The 22,371-nt window shown below is 36.5% G+C and overlaps 1 protein-coding gene across 1 annotated transcript in view; it reads left to right on the top strand.

Moving 5' to 3' along the window:
- The window catches only part of LOC5574038, a 92,079-nt gene that overhangs the window by 37,924 nt on the left and 31,784 nt on the right, over nucleotides 1–22,371 (top strand). The window contains exon 6 of the mRNA XM_021843073.1: nucleotides 13,451–14,089. Within this exon, the coding sequence (XP_021698765.1) occupies nucleotides 13,451–14,089 (639 nt within the window). The remainder of the gene's footprint in view (nucleotides 1–13,450; nucleotides 14,090–22,371) is intronic.

Genomic DNA, 22,371 nt, shown 5'->3' with positions numbered 1-22,371 from the left:
AATTACTTTCAGAGATTCCTACAATTTTCAAATAATTCAAATGTATTCTAGAAATTTATCGTTATATTTCAACATTCCTAATTTGTTCAGACATTGTCTCAAAATTCCAAAGTGTTCACCCAAAATTCAATAATAATCTTAGAGTTCTCTCGTTAGTCAATAATCAATATACGAATTTCTCGTTACCAGTCAACATGCCAAATAAGTCCAAACATTCTCCAAGAATTTCAAAACTCTATGAACCTCAATCTGTTCAGAACTATTCTTGGAATTTTCGATTATCCTTCAACATTCCAATTGCCCAGAATTTCTCTGAAAACTCCAAAATATTCACCAAGAATTTCAAAATTCAGAAATAATCATAGAGTTTTCTCCCTCAATTAGTTCAGGATCAATCTAGAAATCTCTCGTTATCCATCTTCATTCCAAATTTGTTTAGTCATTCTACAAGAATTTCATAAGGTTCAATTCAGAAATAACCTTATAATTATCCGTGACCCTCAATTTGTTCAGAATTATTCTTGAAATGTCTCGTTATGATCAACATTCTAAATAAATTTACACGTTCTCTTAGAATTCCAAATTACTCAAACACAATTTTACAATTATCTTAAAAATTCCTAGAGTTCTCTTTAATTCTTATATCACCTTATACATGGAGGACGAACCTGGTGTAGGGGTTAGAACACACGCCTCTCACGCCGAGGACCTGGGATCGAATCCCATCCCCGAGATAGTCACTAAAAATTTCAGTAGTGACGACTTCCTTCGGAAGGGAAGTAAAGCCGTTGGTCCCGAGATGAACTAGCCCAGGGCTAAATATCTCGTTAATAAAGATAGAAAAAAAACCTTATACACTGTTTTTTTTAAGAATTAATATTCTTTCAGGAATTCAAAGAACTTACTAAGAAATCTGAAATAATCAATAAATTATCTGTAACTTCTATCAGTTTAGACATATTTTAGAAATCTTCGGATGTACTTCAACATTTCCAATTTGTCTAAATTCCAAAGAATTAATCAATAATTCATAAATACGCAGAGATCTATGTGATTCTCAATTATTTCATTAGCTTAATATAAAATTGCTGATCAATATTTCAGTATACAGCATCTTTAAATTATCTGACTCGATACTGAGAAAAATATATTATTTGCACTTTTTTTTTTACAAATCAGTCATCGAAACGCACATATACATGTACATTTGTTCTATCAATGGATTCTTCAATGCGGCGGTGCTCAGACGTCATAATTAGTTTGACTTGTACTTTTGACATCCGAGTGCTTTTCAGTTGAATTTTTTTCTATCAGCGAACATCCAACCATCGAGTCATTTAATGTAGCGGAGCTCCAATGAGCGAATCACCGTTGTATTATTTTGTGGTACTGCACTAGTAGACAAAAATTTGATTATTTTCTCACCTGATCAACTAAAAATCATCAGCATACTACTAACGAATATTTACGGCACCTTCGTTCCTTTACGACAATACTAAGATATCGCATAGAATTTCAATTTCTTCTCACAACCACTACCAAACAAAGCAGGTTCGACTTTTTTTCACATTCCAAGTCACTCAACATTTTAACACCATTTTTGCTCATGCCCAAATTCGTGACAATCACATATTGCATGCCACAAACGCCGTACCTATTCGAATTCTGTAAAATGTCTAGTACTCAACATGTTACGATCACTATTATTAACATCACGAAATAAATGTACAAACTCAAATCTTCAAACTAAACTAATCTAGGATCAACATCAACCAACATGAGTTTAAGCAAAGCTCCATAGACCAGGGAGGACACAGTTAAGATCGCAACTGATGTTTCTGAAATTAAATACCATCTTAATTCTTCATCACGAACAACAAGAAATCTCAAGCTACATACCCAAATGACAAACAACTATTATTGAATTGCATAAAACTTTCTTCATATTCAGTATACGTACCACATTTAGAGTTTGCTATGGTCCAACAAATTTCATTTCAAAGTTTTGTTAATGTAGTATTCGGCAGTTTTGTTCCAATACTATGTTCTGTAGCTCCATTTATTCAACGATCAAATAGGCACTTTCAATCTCATCAAATTAACACTTCATCTCATGTTTTCTTCCATATTGATTATTTTCCGATTCAAACTCGTTGATTTGACCAATTTCTGTTTTTTTTATATCTGAAGAATCATTTCTTTTTTATCTCATTCCATTCATTTATTTTTTTTATCAATTCCATATCGATAGCCATTTTATTTTATCCATCTCTCATTTTCTTTCGCATATTTTGAGCCCCATTTTTTTTTGCTCCATTTAATTCAATTTCGTTTTTTGGCCTCATTTTTCAGGTTTCATTTATTTTTTTGTCTCATGCCGAGCTCCACTTTTTTGCTCAATTTGTTTCTACTTCTACTTGATTTTTTTTTTGGTTTCAAGCCCCATTTATTTTTTGGCTTCATTTATCTCTTTCTCGACAAATATTTTTTTTTTATCTTCAAATTTCGTGTCCAATTTTCTTTTTAATTTTCTCGCTTAGGAATGCACACTTCGGTTCAGCTACCGGCTGCACCATGTCGTATCCGACCGATATGCAAAAGGACAACAAGCGTCCTCAACTACGTTTTGCAACACGTCTGTTGCTCGTGACTATATCCGATAAACTGACGAGAGCTTTGTTACATCAATTGCTGCTTAGTCGGATTTCCGATCAGCTCTCTTGCTCACATTCACTCTGTCTCTTTCTAGTCGTTGAGAGAATGACAGTTAGTTTCCGAGACTCGAAAAGTCTACACAAATTCAAATCATTCAAATTCAAACAACGTTGCGAATCCTCAAGCACAGTACGCAGCCCAATGAGTTAGTTCAGCAAAGGGCCTAAACTGCGAATGGCTTAAATATCAATTTTAATTCTTTACCATTACCAAATATTTTTCACCTCTCATATTGATATCTTGAAAGTTATGCTTATTTAGGATTATCAAGTATCTATCTCCACACCATGATTAGGTATTGTTCAGTTGTTAATACCTCATTTCGGTATTATAATGGTATTTGAAAAAAAAAATGTTTAAAACAATTAAACATACTTCATTTCGTATGCGATAGGTATTGAAGGCTGCTGGAAGTATTGAACTATTATTGAAAAAAATCACTTTTATACAAAAATCCATCAAGTATTTAGGTATTGTAATACCTGATATAATTATCAGCTTGATATTTGTAGAATATGCAGGAGGTATTGTTTGAGGTATTTTACCTCTTATGCAGGGCTCATTCATACCTCATTCGGGTTGTAAGTATTGGAAATTATCTGGTACGGAATACCTCGATTTGGTATTCATTTATGGGCCCTAAATTTGTAAGTAGGGTCAACTAAAATGAATCGACTGGAGCCATTGTCGACCAAAATATTTCCTCGATACTGATCGGCCACTCGAGTTTTTCGACAGTTGTCACTCTATGTGATTCGATTACTATGACAGTCGACCGGTGATATTTGAAATATGCATGATTAGATTGATCGACAGTTACTACAGGCGAGTCACATGAATCTGTTCGATTTACATAATAGACACCTAAATTATGTATCATAATACTTTATTACTATACAGTAAACGAAAAACATAACAAAGCCGTTAACGTAAAATCCACGAGATACGTTAACGTTATCGATAATCAACTACTTTAAACGAGTCAACGAAAAATTCGTTTATCAATACAATCAACGTCAAAGAATCGACGAAACGTCCTTGATAGTTAATCAACGTTAACAACCCTGGTTCAAATGTATTGTTGTTAACCTTTACGTCTCCGACCATCGACACGGCATTTTCAAATAGCTGCCATTTCATCAATTTCTTTTAGATTTTTTCGAAACCACTCTCAGTTTACTTTAAAAGGGTATGGCGTGTTTTGACCATGAAACGGAAATATCCCAAAAAAGTCCTGGTGGAACCGACAATGGTGTTCCGAAACGGTCCACAAATTCACATTGTGTTCTAATGACTACAATCAATCTCATTTCTCATATGTCGCACTACCGTGACTCGGATTTGAGCGGTTCCACGCGAAATCGTCTATAAAATGCTGAAATCTGACATGTACCATTCCGATTTGGATGAAACTGCGATGTATTAAGTATATGAGACGAAAATTATCTCATATAATTGGGGATCGTTTAGAATCGAGAGTAACTTCTGATAAGGGCGTATGTATTTTTGGCACCACCATTTAAAAAAAATGTACCTCGGAAACCGTTTGTCATAGAGAAATAGTGTCTGAGGAGGGATGGTAGACAATCAAATAGGCTTTGTAAAAAAATATACACAAAAAAAAAACTTTTATTTTCATGAAAAAATCGATATTAAACCTTAAAACACAAATTGCAAAAATAGGACACTTCGATTTTTTCCAAATTTTTTCTGTAAAATTTCAATGTAAAACCAGATGTTTTAAGCACAATTTCAACATGGTGCAATCTAAAATAAAAAAGTTTTTCTAAGAGCAACTTTTGGTGCATTTCTGAAAATTCAGTTTCTGGCCGTAGAAAAGACGTTTTGATGTTGTAATATGATTCTTCATCCAAAAACAATTCAAAATGCTAATAGCAATGATCTTCCTAAAACTAGCCGTTTTCTAGATATTTAGGATTTAATTATATTAATATCATAAAACTTAAGAAGATACGCCCGTTTCATAACTCCAGATGCTCCACCAACAATGTTACGTTTATCTCTTTCCACGTTAATATCCCATGTTTTAAGGGCAGTTTCAACATGGTGCAATTTAAAATAAAAAAGTTTTTCTAAGGGCAACTTTTGGTGTATTTCTGAAAATTCAATTTCTGGTAATAGAAAAGGCGTTTTGATGCTGCAATATGATATTTTATCCAAAAACAATTCAAAATTCTAATATCAATGATCTTCCTATAAGTAACCGCTTCAAGATATTTGGGATTGAATTATATTAATAGCATAAAACTTAAGAAAATACGCCCGTTTCTTACATTATTCCACATGCTCCATCAACAATGTTACGTTAATCTCTTCCCACATTAATATCCCATCTACTTTTTCTTTGACATTTAGACGGTTGGATGAACTGTTCGAAAGATATAGGATGATTGTTGGAATATTGTTGAGAATTAATATAAGTATTACCACAGACAGACAGACGTAACACTGGATAAATTTCCATCGCCCACGAATTTAACGATCAGTTTAAAATACAACAGTTGTCAAGTTCACAACTAGAGGCGCGCGCGTCGCTTTCCTTCGTGTTTGACATTTCACACTACCGCCACCTGTTGCTCACTAGATGGTGGTAGTATTTGTGGTCGAGAGAATTTTGCGAAAAATGTTCTAGGTGTTACTTCTGTTTGTCTGTGGTGTTACGATGGAAGATGATTATATGAATGATGTTAAGGAGGGGAAGAAGGAAAAACGCCTTTAAACTTCTTAACCTTATTTATTTATTCTCACGATTATTGTACACAATTTTAATATTTTTATTTGTTTTAATATATATTGGTATAGAACAGATAATAAATTTCAACTTATTTGATTATGTTTTTACTTTTCTTCAAACATTATAATAGCTTACTGCCTCATCAGTTGAATACAGTTTTGCTGCGATTTTGTTTTCGGAAATGGGTACAAAGCAATGGAATTTCTGTGTTCCTGGAATTAGCTTTGCTTGTTGATGTATGTTACTTAGTTCTTCTGATCCTTGTTCGTAATCTTCCTGTGACACAAAACAAAATGACAATTTTGTCAGGTATTCTTCTCTCCTCTTCTTCTTACTATGCCGATAACCATTTTTGCATGCGTATATTGTGTGGCAGGTACGAAGATACTCTATGCTCTGGGAAGTCGAGAAAATTTCCAACCCGAAAAGATCCTCGACCGTGGGATTCGAACCCACGACCCTCAGCTTGGTCTTGCTGAATAGCTGCGCGTTTACCGCTACGGCTATCTGGGCCCCCAATTTAGACTTGTTAAAACATCGAGTGTGCAGCAACCAATATTTGTGAAATCCACCTTTGTAAACTATATCAAAACAACTTTGTGAATAGAGGAATACGTTGTCATCATATTGAAATTCACCAGAATACATGTTAAAAACATTTTCACTCCTTAAACTGCGAAGGAGGAAATAAATCAAAACTTTTCGACATTAATGACGACGCCGAACAGTGGCAATGGTGATGCATACCTATGTACCTAGTGGGTAGTTGGATTGATACTGCAGCAGCAGGCTTCGATGTGGGGATTGACGTCGGCAAAGAGGCTGATAAAAAAAGTCTCGTTACATCAGCACTCTGGCTATGCGGGAAGCATATAATGGTACAAAAGCACAACACTTACCACCCCAACTCCTAGGAAGTGGTGCAGTTGCGCGGGAGAGGCTCAAACATTTACGCGAAAGTATATCGAGTCATAGTGTGTTTGATTGACGTCAAAATTATTTTAAATAGAACATTTCTTTTGAAGATAAAGAATTCAATAGCAATTAACATTCGTCATTATGACAAATACTCTACGCAAGAATAACAATCGTCAAAATGCATGAAATTACTTTCTAACTGTTTTTAAGCCTTGTTGTTCTAGGAAGTATTGGCGTATGCTTGCGACCTGGCAAAACTTCCTAGAACACAATTTCATTCTCACTTAACTCGATTGCCGGTACACATAGTGCTACCGTTTTGCATTCAAACATACAGCGTCTTTTCATCTATAAGATCTGTCGGGAAACATATTGGTACATGTTCTTGATGGAAGAATGCGAAAACATTGTATCGATTTGTAAAAAATGTAAAATTATTCTGGTTTTAACGATTGACTATTTTATTCAACATATTTCATTTGATAATAAGCACAACAAAATATTCATTGAAAGATAAGCTTTTTTTTAGATAACAAGTTGTTTTTCATTCCAATTTCATTTCACTGGCTATTTCTATGAAAGTTATTTTATTGGCACCTCCACTTTTATTCTTCCATCATAATAGCACACTTTGCCTTGTGCCTAAGTGTCCATTCACATATTTCATAACGCTGAAGGGGGTGGGTAGGTGTCTTCAAGATGTTACACATCATACAAAATTCGGAAAATATTCTTACGCATTTTTATGAGGGGGTGGGTGGATGTTTAAAAAAACTATTTTTGGCGTTATGAAATTAGTGAATAAACCCTAATACATAAGCAGCCTGAAATCACCTTCCTACATGAACTGGCGTCGACTTAGGGGTATATTCGGTATATTGTGGTCCAGTTTCAAATGCAACATCACCCCTCCCCCATGAGTCTGTATTCTACCGTGGCAGGCACCATTGTTACCTAAACATAGATGGTCACCAGGACTTATATGTACACTGAGAGTGTCAACATAATTGATCGGGAGGTCTATTGCAACTGTTTTTAAGAAATTTTATAATTTGTAATATTTCAACAAATGCATTTTAAATTAAATGTTTTAAATAGTGAAACTTTTAGAAATAAACATAGTACAAAAAAGGGTCAAAATCTTAAAGATTATACTTTTTCTTGCAGGCGTTACGTCCCAACTGGGACAATGCCTGCTTCTCAGTTTTGTGTTCTTGGTGGGGTTCGAACCCTCGACCCTCAAGTTGATCTTGCTGAATAGCTGCGCGTTTTACGCTACGGTTATCTGGGCCTGCTCTAGGACAAAAAATGCACAGACATGGTTAACAGTTGCCTTCCTCTCCTTTGCTTTTACTCAGTATTGAAATTTATATTGCTTTCATAACAACGTATGTAAAACAACCATTTGAAATTTGCTTTCTGGCTTTTCGTCTCTATTGGGACAGAACCTGCTTTTCAGCTTAGTGTTCTATGAGGTTTTTCACAATTATAACAGCATAATGACCAATAGATTAGTAACAGCATAATCCAATAGACCAATGCAATTGTCTTCAAAGCAGTGCAATGGTAACAAAACTATCTTTACAAACAGAACTGATAGCGTGTACGCATTTTCTTGTCCGTTCATTCATTTATTTAGTTAACATCTACACAGATAACACTGAATCAACAATTTCACGCCACAATACTCGGTTCGTGGCCGCATCTTCCCATCCTCGGTTCTGCCCCACGCTCGCCAAATCGATACGCACTTGGTCCGCCCACCTAGCTCGCTGCGCTCCACGCCTTCTTGTACCAACCGGATCCGAAGCGAATACCATCTTTGCAGGGTTGCTGTCCGGCATTCTTGCAACATGCCCTGCCCATCGTATCCTCCCAGCTTTGGCCACCTTCTGGATACTGGGTTCGCCGTAGAGTTGGGCGAGCTCGTGGTTCATCCTTCGCCGCCACACACCGTTCTCCTGCACACCGCCGAAGATCGTCCTAAGCACCCGACGTTCGAAGACTCCAAGTGCTTGCAGGTCCTCGTCGAGCATCGTCCACGTTCCATGCCCGTAGAGGACTACCGGCCTTATGAGCGTTTTGTACATGGTACATTTGGTGCGGGCGTGAATCTTTTTTGACCGCAGCTTTTTCTGGAGGCCATAGTAGGCCCGACTTCCACTGATGATGCGCCTCCGTATTTCACGGCTAACGTTATTGTCAGCCGTCAGCAAGGATCCAAGGTAGACGAACTCGTCGACCACCTCGAACGTATCCCCGTCTATCGTAACACTGCTACCTAGGCGAGCCCTGTCGCGCTCGGCCCCACCAGCTAGCATGTACTTTGTCTTGGCCGCATTCACCACCAGTCCAACTTTTGCTGCCTCGCGTTTCAGGCGGGTGTACAGGTCTGCCACCTTTTCAAATGTTCTGCCGACGATGTCCATATCATCCGCGAAGCAAACAAATTGACTGGATCTCGTAAAAATCGTACCCCGGCTGTTAAGCCCGGCTCTCCGCATAACACCTTCTAGCGCAATATTGAATAACAGGCACGAAAGTCCATCACCTTCTCGTAGTCCCCGGTGGGATCCAAACGAACTGGAATATTCGCCTGAAACCTTCACACAATTTTGCACACCTTCCATTGTCGCTCTTATCAGTTTCGTGAGCTTCCCGGGAAAATTTTCTTGTCCGATTGACGTTGAAAAAAGCGAAAATGAATTTAACCATCATATCGATCATTCATGGACAATCGTCCCATACTGGCTTGCTACATACATAAATATTTATATTTTTTAATTTAAAAAAAAATGATCTTCAGAAATCATGTTTACGTAAAATTGCGCCATGATAAACTTTTTGAATAACTCTGGTTGAAAATCAAATTTCTGTCGAAAACTTTACACAAAATCCTTTGAACACTTCATTAACAGTTCGCAATGGATTTTTCGCCAAGTATCTGTTGAGTTATCTTGAAATAAATCAATCTAGTAATTACTCGAAAATTTTCCAATGAATCCGATAAGAGATAACTCCACATATTCGCCAGAAGATCTATATGGGATTCCTTTTTGTATTATATATACAGTATTGGACAAAACATTTGCAACTTTTTCGATTTTCCATACAAAATGACCAACTTTGGTAAGCTATATCTCGGTTATTTATAGACCAATTTGATTTGAAATGTTGGCAGAACATCAGACATAACTTGAATTTCAACGTATATTTTTGAGAGATTTTTCCAATCACAAGTTCAAAAGGAGAAACGGTTTGACTAAAGTGATTTTTTTGTTAACTTTTTATAAATTACATTACTAAACATATTGAAGGAATAGCTTCATGGTATCTTCAGCAAAGTTGTAGATTTCAACGAGATGAAAAAGTTTGCTGGACAGTTTTTCAAATTTTGAGATAAATAGTTTCGAATTTTTCGTCGAAAATTACACTTTAGTTAAACCGTTATTACTTATAAACTCGTGATTGGAAAAAATATTGAAAAATGAATCTATGACAAAAGATCGAAAGACAAAAGGTCGAAAGGACAAATGGTTGAAGAACAAAAAAGAGGGGACAAAAGGTCGAAAATCATTTTCGACCTTTAGTCCATTCGACCTTTTGTCCATAAACCTTGAAAAATATATGTTAAAATTCAAGTTATATCTGATGTTTTGTGAAAATTTCATTTGAATCGATCCATAAATAACTTAGATATAGCTTACCAAAGTTGGTAATTTTGTATGGAAAATCGAAAAAAGTTGCAAATGGTTTGTCCAATACTGTACTTTTTTAAGTAGTTCAAGCAATTTCTTCAAATGTTCTTCAATAACCATTCTTATAATTAATTCCATAAATCGTTCTTGGGAGTAACTCGAATTTCTCAATCGAGTCTTCATCATAAGATTTTTTTCAGATTAGATTATTATGCGTCTCAATTTTTTTTTCTAGAAGTTTCTTTGATTACAGCCGAGAATTTCTAAAACAATTTCAGAAAGAATTTCTCACAACACACTTCTAAAAAAAATCGTTTTGACTAACCACTAAGAACTCCTCCAAGTATTCTATGGAAACATTTCCAGAAATTCTTATTTGTTTCTGAAATACAAGGGAAAGGCAAAATGTTTGAGATAGGAAAAATTTTGCTCAAACTCAAATGCTTATAACTTTTCGTAAAATAGATGAAATTGAATGCATCTGGAAACATTCGAAGGTCATGTCCAAATCACATTTTATTACTGTCGCTTGTTATTTTGTGCTGTGTGACATTCTATAGATGTTAAGATTTTTCCAAGAAACTATATCCAATTGATGATTTAATGTAGGTGGACGCATTTAGATTCGTTGTAAATCTTCCGAGATATGGCCATTTCCGTGAAACTTGTCTCGGAAAATATCATCATTCACGTTTGTATTTCCAATAATGTATATATCAACCGAAACTAGGGGAACTTACGTATTCTCGGCAGTCTAAGCCGACGCCGCGCTTCTTTTGTTATTTTCTTGGACATCAGCAGAGAAATTCAGTGTTTATCTGTTTACATTTATGCGTTGCTCAATTCTATATCGATTCACACCGACAGACTTGTCAAAATGCCTTTGGATACGTTTTTACAACGCTTCGAACATCTCTTGTCAGTGTGACTATTGTCGGCAACCTCATTCTCTTCGGCAACTTTCCCATAAGAGCTGCTGGTGAATCTCTTCGGCAGCTCCAAATCAGTCTTATTTTGAGGCGTGTTCATTTGAATTGATGACATCTCTGGCGGTATTGCTTGTTCAGTCTCGTAAATCTCATCAGCAGGAAGCGGGCAGAACATAGAATCATCTGAATGTTTTCATTGATGTGTTTTGATAGAAAAATACTGATTATTCGGCGTTTGAAATTTGGTTGCCGATAATAGCCGAATGGTGCCGAAGCCGTAAGTCTCCCTATATCCAAGTGAGCATCAAACTTCAAGATGATGCTTCCGGGAAAATATTCAGAACCATTCGATGCTCTGACCAATCTATAGTAGGTTCCCGGTGCCCTGGGGGACGTGGCCAATTAGGAACATGTGCTGTACAACATCGATATGGGCATCAAATTTTAATATTTTTGAAGGTGATGCTTTGGAAACCATTTCCAGAACCATTGGATGTCATGATCACTCTATATTAGGTTCCAAGTACCCATGGGGATGTGGAACCGCGGGTCTTCAGGACATCGGAGAGTATGCGAGTACTTCCAATGAAGTTGAGAGATTTGCAGTTCCACGTACCGAATTTCCAATCGCTAGTCCTTTTTCGCCGCTGTGGTCTTTGCCGATTGTTCCGGTCCCTATTCTCTCGTTGACGTTCCTGTGCTGATGTGTTTTTACGATTTGCTTGCAGGGCCTGACACCAATCCCCTAGATTTCCGGAGAACCATTCCCCCTAAATGTTCGGAAGGCCATAGTGCGCAGTTTAGCTCAGAGTCCTTCTCTGGCACTCGGACGATGATCAGCCGCCCCTGACATGGGGAACAGACGCTGTTGTGAGCCGCTCCTAACATGGAGTACAGACGCTCCAGGTTTGCAAAAGCAAAGGCAAAAGCAAACCCCGCCTTCCCTGTCAGCATACGACCAAAGTGTCCACCGGGGGTTAGTTACCCGATCTTCCCCAAGGGTACTCGTACCCCGGCCAGTACCACGAGAAGGTAGGGATAGGAGTTGCTGGGCAAGAGGCTAAGGACCGCACAAAGGGGTATATTTTATTCCTGCAGGTACGCGAGGTACCAATGGTACGCCATGCCCAGCCATTTACCCGGCAATAGACGGGAATACATTCGAGATAGTTGACGAGTTTGCCTACCTTGGATCCTTGCATATGGCTGACAATAACGTAAGCCGTGAAATACGGAGGCGCATCATCAGTGGAAATCGGGCCTACTATGGCCTCCACAAGAAGCTGCGGTCGAAAAAAAAATCACACCCGCACCAAATGTACCATGTACAAAATGCTCATAAAGTCGGTAGTCCTCTATGGGCATGGAACGTGGACGATGCTCGAGGAGGACTTGCAAGGACGTCGGTGCTTAGGACGATTTTTGGCGGTGTGCAGGAAAACGGTGTGTGGCGGCGAAGGATGAACCACTAGCTCGCCCAACTCTACGGCGAACCCAGTATCCAGAAGGTGGCCAAAGCTGGAAGGATACGATGGGCAGGGCTTGTTGCAAGAATGCCGTATAGCAACCCTGCAAAGATGGTGTGCACTTCGGATCCGGTTGGTACAATAAGGCGTGGAGCGTAGCGAGCTAGGCGGGCGGATCAAATGAGCATCGATTTGGCGAGGATGGAGGGATGTTGCCACGAACCGAGTATTGTGACGTGCAATTGTTGATTCAGTGTTATCTATTTAGATGTTGACTAAATAAATGAATTTTGGGCAAACATAATTCTACGTTTAGTAAAAAGTATTCTTGGCATAAAAATATCAATACGTCATGCTTCAGTCAATGATCTTTTGGCCCTCACTTGATTCGAACTGTTGTCCCACTTGTGGGGGAGAAATTTTTCTTTGAAGACAATAAATTTTAAAATTGTGTTAGGGGAAGAACACCAATTTTCGACCCATACATACATACGATTTTGGTCTACTTGTATCCCCTATAACTAAAAACGTGTAAATATTTTTACACACGGCTTCCCAGCAACATTCAAGCCAATATGTTAAAATTCCACTGTGTGGTATTTATAACTTTTCATCTGTTATAGTGTTTCTTAACATATTAATTATACTACTAAGGTAAAACTTTTGTTCCCCCTCACTCTATTGCTATGGTTTTAAAACTCGATATCGAGACATGGAATATCGAGTTTTGGAAAATTGACTGCACCTATAAGGAGAGGAGGAGAAATAAACCGATAATTTTGTTAAATAAGTAGTACTAAGGATAATCAAAAATATTTTTATTTACCTGTATTAAAATGGTTTACTACGCATTTCTAAACTGAAACAGTTTTGAATTTCCCACATTAGTATGGTAAACTCAATCATGGAATGCAATTCCTTTCTGATTCCCAACGAGTCATTTCCTTTCTTCTTTTTCCGCCCCCGTAGGCTTTGTTCGCAGAGGAAAAAGTTCGATACACGCTGCTAACAAGTTCGGCTCTTTGAAAATTGAAGATGACGAAAGTTATTACGGAGATAGTTTCCATCTCAATGGCCCCAGTATCGGAAGGCGGCTTCCCGAGTCACAAGAACTGCAGCACCATCGGCGACAGCAATGGAGTGATAACACAAAGGAAAATGTACTTTTTAATGACACAAATAAAAATAACGACGATGATCCTCGCCATCATCATCATCATCGTCACCTCCATCGACTTCTTGAGCACAGAAATCGTCAACGGTGGAAAACATTGAGCCGGAGGCATCTTTTCAGTGAACGTCAACTACAGCGGAAAGCTTCGGCAGCAGCGTGCGCAAATAACAGTAGCGAAAACATCAACATCAAACCGGTAAAGGCGGAAACTGGTGCTGGCATTAGACGAGGCTTCCAGTTGCAACAAAGAATACAGCTTTTTCAGCGGCATCCATTCAACAACAGCAATAACAACGATAAAGACAGCGACAATCGCGTGGATGTCGTCGGTGTCAAACAGGATGCACGCAAAAGCAATTCCGCGAACAGCAATTATAAAGCGGAAAAATTTTCGAAAAGCATTTTGCTTTTCCTCGGAGGTGTCTGTCAGCAAGGTAAATATGCAGATTTATGTGTAGTTATGCTGAAAGAGTATGAAGGTTTGTATGTGCATGATATATGCAGTACATATTATGCACATACAAATCTATTCAGTTGTCTTTTATTAATGTGTAAAACAAAAAATGATGATGTTTGACTCATATTACAGGCACTGAAGGCCCAAAAGTCTTATAAATTACCCAATGAAACAAATTACAATATTGTGGTTTACAAAAGAGTTAAAGCACGTCTGGTTTGTGAAATACTAATTGTTGAAAATGCATTACTTATCGATCTCATTCAACTTGCCTGCAAGTTTACAAGCCTGTTTGCTTAGTTTTGCTCTAAATTTACGAAAGAAATTAGTTTTTATGTGCAGAAGAAAGTTTGTAATAATGTCGATATTGTCAGGTGCTACGGTAAATGGCATGGTGTACCATTGATACCTCGCGAACCTACAGTAATAAAATAGACCCGTTTGCATGGTCCTTGGCCTCTTGCCCGGCAACTCCTATCCCTATCGCCTCGTGGTACGAGCAAGCTTAGGGAAGATCGAGTAACCAACCCCAGTGGGAACTCTGGTCGTATGCTGACAGGGAAGGGGGGGATTGCTTTTGCTTCTGCAAACCTTAATGTTGGGAGCGGCTCACAACAGCGTTTGTTCCCCATGTCAGGGGCGGCTGATCATTGTCCGAGTGCCAGAGATGGACTCTGAGGTAAACTGCGCACTGTGGCCCTTCGATCATTTAGGGGGAATGGTCCTCAGAAATCTAGGGTGTTGGTGTCAGGCCCTAAAGCCAATCGTACAAATACACCAGCACAGGAACGTTTACGAGAGAATACGAACCAGAACAATCGGCAAAGACCACAGCGACGGAAATGAACTAGCGATTGGAAACGCGGTACGTGGAACTACAAATCTCTCAACATTTTCGGAAGTACTCCCATACTCTCCGATGTACTGAAAACCCGCGGTTACGGCATCGTAGCGTTGCAGGAGGTGTGCTGGACAGGTTCGGAGGTGCGAACGTTTAGAGGTAACCTTACCATCTACCAGAGCTGCGGCAACACACGTGAGCTGGGAATAGCTTTTATAGTGGTGGGCAAGCCCGGGTTTGTTTGCCAAGGTTGCAAAGGAGAAAAAGTGAAACACAATTCATTAATTTTTTTACAATAATGTTTTTAAATTAAAAATACAAATCGGATACGATTTCTAACAGAGATATTTTGATTTAAGATAACGATATTTTACAGTTACTAGCAAAGTCTATACGATTTTTTATTTAAATTTTTCAATTTAGATATCTCAATTAAAACACTTTTATTCTTTTTAAATTCCAAAGTATTGTTTATTTTGATTGAATTTGTCTAAAATAATTACATTGCAATCAACTACGTTTCAACTTGTAGATAAAATTCGAATTCGTTGACTATTGATAAAAGTAACGTTATTAATGTATTTTTTTATTTCTTGTTTCTGATTTCTACGGAGAAAGTTTCTGGATGTATTAATTCTTCAAAAGATAGTCGCCTTCGGCCGTGAGGGGTAGTCGTTACCAAACGTTGTTGACATTTCGTTAATGAAAACCATTAAGCTTATGGGGATTTTTTATTATTTCCGTACGGGTTTGGGCTGAAAGGTCTCAGATTTTCATGAAACTTTTTCCACAGGCAGTGCTCATCAATATATGAATAAAAAAAAATGAGAAAAATTCAGGGTCGCCTATTTTCCCGGAAAACTCAGTTGGAATTTTTTTGTTTTCCCCTGACACTACTTACTTTGAAAAATCATAACTCAAGAACGAAGCATCATAGGAACAAAGTTTTTTTTTTATGAAAATGAAAGCAAATTTTCTCAGGAATAAAAAAAAATAACTGGAAAAAGTTTTCCACAAAATTTTCCACCGTTGGGAAAATTCGTAAAGAAAACCGGAAAAACTATGCTCCAACTCGTGAAATATTTTCAACCAAATATTTTTGAGGAGGTAATTTCATAAGCTTAAATCGCTGAAACTTTTGAAATGGTAGTTTTTTTTTCGTTTTTGAGTTATGGCCAATTTTGTAAAAATAATGTGCAAATGTGCCATTTTGAGCCTTTTCTTTGAAAATTCATACTGCCGTGAATCGCAAGTCAGTCCCATCTGCATTTTCGTCCAAATTGAGTTGAGTTCAGTTTTGAACATCTCTTCCAATGCTCTTTCAGCTGCACTAATGAAATAATATGATTTGTTCGGAAAAAATAGGAAAAAACAGCAAGTCAAATTGTCCCATAATGAAAAGTAACCGCATATCAGTCCCACTACAGACTTCCTCACAGGAATAGAAAAAAATGTTAACTGGAAAAAGTTTTCCACAAAATTTTCCACCGTTGAGAAAATTCGTAAAGAAAATCTTGGAAAAATGTTCCAACTCGTGTAAGATTTCAGTTTTCGTTCCTAAAACATGATCAAATATTGCCAAGATGAGCTGTTTACAAATTTATACATTTATAAGTTTATAAAGCTTATTTTCAAATTTAAAAGTTTATTAACAAAACTACTTAAGAACGAAACAGCATAGAAACAAAGATTTCTTCAATAATGTAGGCATTTTTTCCAGCTACCTGTTAGGTAACTACAAAATTGACAGTTGAATCAATGGGTAGACAACATGGCAATTAGGTATTTACCAATTCTGGTTTGAAGCGTTGAAATGGCTTGAGAATCATAAGTTTACCAAAAAACTAACAAAGAGCAGTGAGAAGGTGCAAGTGTTGTCAGCTGTATATTACTCGTTATTACCGAAGCTGTTGAAATGGACAAAGTTCAATACTACGAATACTATTCGCTATGCTGTAACCCCTTCGGACTGGACAGCCACAAATCAGTAAGGACACATTTACGCTCGATTAGCCATGGTCTCATGACCAAGTTTCATTCGAATGGAGTTCGGTGGATTACGGAAAAGATGAAAATCTGCATGAAGTGCATGATAATGATTAAGCAGAAATGTAAGTCATATACTGAATAATTGAATAAATAAAATAAAATAATAATAATAACAATAATAATCCTATTTGTTCCATAGAAAAGAAAGAATCCCTTTTCAGTGTAATGACAAAATTGAGGCAGAAACAGGTTTTTCCAGTTTTTCTTAGCGGTGTAATTTTTCACGAAAAATATCAACCCTTCCGACTTATACTTCATTGAAACCAATCCCATATCTTTTTTCCAGATGTTTTAGAAAATTTGCAATTGCTTTGATAAAAAATCTTTGTTTTTCCGATGCTTCGAATGAAATATGGATTTTCAAAGAAAGGCTTAGGGTAGGTGTACCAGTTATGGACATAGTGATTCCCTATTTCGCCATACGGGATTATTTGGATGTTTTCACATTTTGAAAGATTTTGTGTGTTGTAGTAGTAAGATATAAGATATATCTTGATATTTAAATATTCAAAAAGATTTAAAATGTGAAAGTTATCGAGATTTTTCGTATGACCAAATAGGGAACCACTATGGCCATAACTGGTACACTTTCCCTATATCGTCATTTTCCACAAAATTGGCCATAACTCAAAAACGAAAAAAAAAATACATTTTAAAAATTTCAGCGATTAAAGCTTATGAAATTACCTTCTCAAAAATATATTTTTGAAAGTTTTTTACGGCTTTTTTTCATGAATTTGCTCAACAGTGGAAAATTTTGTGGAAAACTGTTTCCAATTAGGGAAAGTGTACCAGTTATGGACACAATGGTTCCCTATTTGGCCATATGCGAAATTCGGATAGCTTTCACATTTTTAATCATTTTGAATGTTTTAACATCAAGATATATCATATATCTTACTGCTAAAACACAAAAAAACTTTTCAAAATGTTGAGAGATTTAAATTATCACGTATGGCGAAATAGGGAACCACTATGGCCAAAACTGGTACACCTACCCTAGTATTATTTTTTATTCCTGAGAAAATTTGCTTTCATTTTCATAAAAAAAAAAATTTGTTTCTACGATGCTTCGTTCTTGAGTTATGATTTTTCAAAGTAAGTAGCGTCAGGGGAAAACAAAAAAATTCCAACTGAGTTTTTCGGGAAAATAAGCGACCCTGAATTTTTCTATTTTTTTTTTATTCATATATTGATGAGCCCTGCCTGTGGAAAAAGTTTCATGAAAATCTGAGACCCTTCGGCCCACTTTGTACGGAAAAAAAAATCATCATATATCAGAAAGCTTAAAACTCTTCTCGGGATAATATACAGCAAACTTTCACAGCTTTCTGGAAAGCTACTGTCAAAATTACTGTGGTTTATGTTCTTGAATGGTCTTGAAAAGACTCAGTTTTTCATACATTATCTTGATCTTACTATCAGGTTACTGAATCTATTATTATATTAAACACATCTGAAATTGTACCGGAAATTTGATATTTCCATAATCTACTGTACTCTTCTCTATTTCAGCCATATTTGTAAAATTATAAATTAATAGTTTCATGGTTTTGTTAAAACATTGCAATTTTTACTAAGAACTTAAAATTAATCGTAAATTTGACCAAAATCTACTGAATTCAAAAACAATTACTAGCTCAAGTGGATAGATTATCAAGATAATTTTGTTATGGTCTTTGCCAGATTTCGTGGGCTATTAACAGAGACTTTAGCAATATCTGCGAGTTGTCTAAGCGTGCATAGTTCTTCCAAATTGTTGAATAGTAAAAATTATAAGTACAGGGACTAAGACATGATCCTTATAAAAGACTCATATAGCTAATTCTGGGTGTTGTTAGTTGAGCGAGAGTGAAGCTTATGTGCTTTTCTGATAACAATAGTTCCTTGCCCGCAAAGACTAGTTGAATATCTGATTAAAGCAATCGCTAGACAATCCTTTGTTCTTTTACCGTTACGAAAATCGAATTGAGTATTTAAAAGCACGATATTTCTTACAATAAATAGAAAATTTCTACACAATTAAATAAAATTGTTAATCAATTTGCTTATTTCTTCAACAACGAAATATCTGCAGACAAATTGAAAATAATATAAATATACATTTTGCTATTTATGCAAGTATCGATGAATATGATCTTGATTTCGACTGGAACATTTTGAATTTATGACTTAATCGAAAACGATTCAGTCAAAATTCAAACTCATCATCTATTACCCAAGCAACACAGATGTTATAATAGAGTATTTGAAGACTATATATGACCAGTTTTAGTCATATATCAGTTGATAATGCTCAATTATAACATGTGTGCTACTGGGGTATGAACGACTTTTCAGTATTTTATATAGGGAAAGTGTACCAGTTATGGCTATAGTGGTTCCCTATTTGGCCATATGTGTTTTCTTGAAAACTTTCACATTTTGAATATTTTTGAATGTTTTAACATATAGATTTATTTGATATCAAAATGCTAAAACACACAGAATGATTGAAAAATTGAAAATAATCTAATTATCACGTATGGCGAAATAGGGAACCATTATGTCCATAACTGGTACACCTACCCTAGATGATTTATTTTACACAAAATTCACAATAGCAATATATTTTTTTTTAATTTTCCGGATACATAATAAACTTTCCTAAGCTTTCCTGTACTATAGCGTTTCCCAGTGAATCAATTGTCACCTTACACGCAGCAACAAAGACATTGGCATCTCCTATTCTTGTTGCAACAATTTCGTTCCGTAATATCAGCTTATCATCACTTGAACAGAATATGACAATGATCGATCACCACGTGCGCAACGATTTTCTGGGCTTCGCATTGCAATTTTCGAGAACTTTCTCCGTGTTGGTAAACATTGACACATTATCGAACAACATCCATAAAACAAATTTGGTTTTGTGTTTAAAATAACTGATTAATCGCGAGTTGAAAAGGTTGCAACAATGTTGCGCTCTGTGATTGTCATGACAATTTTGCTTTTGATTGTATCCTTATCAAGGATGGAAAAAAATCAGCTCTAACGACAAACAACACGGTATTTGAACGGTCCAAGAGGGCCATCGCTCTTGCAGCAACATTTTTTCAACACCTCACCACGCGCGCTAATTTGTCGGATATTGTAACAAGTTGCGATTCATGCGAATCAGTTTAAAATTCACGGATAAACTTTCTCACATTCCATGCACGATTGACTTTAGGATCAAAAATGGTATGCTAGAAGTAATATCGCAGAGTGAAAGCGTGAAAATCTTCCAAAATTTATGAATTCGGTTTGCGAACAATTGATCGTTAGCACACATGCCGAGCGATTCATTTTTCGTGGAGCGAATTTTGTTGTGATGGCTTGACGACTACGGGTTTATCGTTGTTGCTATGATCGCATGACAAAGAACAACCACGATGCATCATTTGTTTTATCGTGATCACTAGATTTCCATCCTTGATCCTTATCCGCAACAGTACAGACAAACGGTTGTGAGCGTTTTTGCTTTGCTTTTTGTTTTTCGTCTGATGAAGACAAGGACGCATTTTACGAGCAGCGCGAACACGTGTACGAGCGCTGCAAAAGACACGATGATTTGAAAGCTCTAGTTGGCCAGAAGGAGGAGTTCAGACCGATGATTGGAAAGTTCAGCGCCCATCGGCTGACGAACGAGAACGGCCTACGACTGATAGATTTTGGCACCTCCAAGAACATGGCCATTCGTAGCACCTACTTTCAGCTCAGCCTCCCGTATCGGTACACCTGGAGATCACCACAGCATACGGAATCACAAATCGACCACCTTTTGATCGATGGACGGCACTTCTCCGATATAAACGATGTTATGTGGTGCTAATATTGACTCTGATCTAGTGATGGCGAAACTGCGCCCAAAACTACCCGTCATCAACAATGTGCGGTATCGACGCCCGCCTCGGTATCACCTAGCGCGGCTGGCCCAACAGCCCCTCATGAGGATGCTGGAGCATCATAAAAGCAGCCATCAACGGCTTTAGGACATTTCATCGAATGACATTTGGTCGAATGACGTTTGGCCGAATGACATTTCGTCGAAAGGACATTTGGTTGAATGAACGTTTGGTCGAATGGCTTTAGAACATTTATTTTGGTCGAATGATGTTTAGTTGAATGCAAATTTGGTTGAAAGCTTATTTTGAAGTGGTTTATTGAAAGATAATTTGGTAAAATTGATTATAGTAATCTAAGCTTTGCAAAGTTGATGAGATAACGTATTCTTTTGAAAAACCGAATCATTAACTGTTGCTGAATTAAAAATGGGACAGTTTATGTAGTCTTATTTTTAAATTTCATACATATTTTATTTGTAATTTGAAGTTATGCCAAAATATAGGATTTCAATAAAATAATCATGAACTTTTTAGTAGTTTTTTGTACTGACTGCTTTTTTATTCTAAAAAAATATCATCATTCTTTGAAAAACTGCTCAACAAATTAATAAAATAACTCAACGATGAGAACAAAATGTTTTCTTCATTTATTATTCTTTTGAAATGTCATCGTTCTTCGTATTGACGATCGGCTCATGTGATGAAAGCATTCTTTGAGATCCGGGTGTTGCAGCTCACGGACGTGGGTAAGATTTTTGAATGCGTAAATCAGAATTAAAACGGCAGGAAATATTTGCTTTAAGGAGACCCGACTAAGGGTACATAACAAAATTATATCAGCATATGTTATTATGTTATAAGTTTTTTTCGAACATAGGTTGTTACAAACTTGATGCAGGATGTTGTTAAAATAACTAAAATTATAACAAAAAGTGTATGAACAGTAACATAAACATAACAAAATGTGTTTTAATTCAATCAAAAACATATCAAACCAAGTTATAATGTTTGATACAAAGTATCAAAATTATAATACTGTTCGATATACAATAATATTGCATATTATTGAAATGCAAAACTTTCTATTTATTTTGTTATAAAGTTGTTAAAAATGAACAAAAAAATATCTTAAAGGGAAATAAAACACGTTATGTTATATTTCTGCTTTATTATGTTCTATGGATAGCGGAGCCTAACAAAATCATATCATAATATGATATGCATATCATATTCTGATAAAATTTTATAATATTTTTGTTACAAGCCTCTAGTCAGGGAACCTTAATGGCGAAGTGAATGTTAGGTGTCAGGAACTCTACTTATGGCCAATTGACTTATTGTGACTTCCAGCTTAATAATAATCCTTAAGCAAATGTATGGTTTTGCTGGAAGTGTTGACGACCTTTGATGAATAACAGAGTTTGCAGTAGAAGCTTTGGATTATTAAAAATCAAAATTGTGCTAATTATTTGTATCAGGTAAGGGAAGACGAGTTAACTGAGT

This window comes from Aedes aegypti, chromosome 2 (assembly GCF_002204515.2).
Source record: "Aedes aegypti strain LVP_AGWG chromosome 2, AaegL5.0 Primary Assembly, whole genome shotgun sequence".
In the NCBI taxonomy this organism is placed as follows: Eukaryota; Metazoa; Arthropoda; class Insecta; order Diptera; family Culicidae; genus Aedes; species Aedes aegypti.
This window is presented reverse-complemented; position numbering and strand designations above follow the sequence as displayed.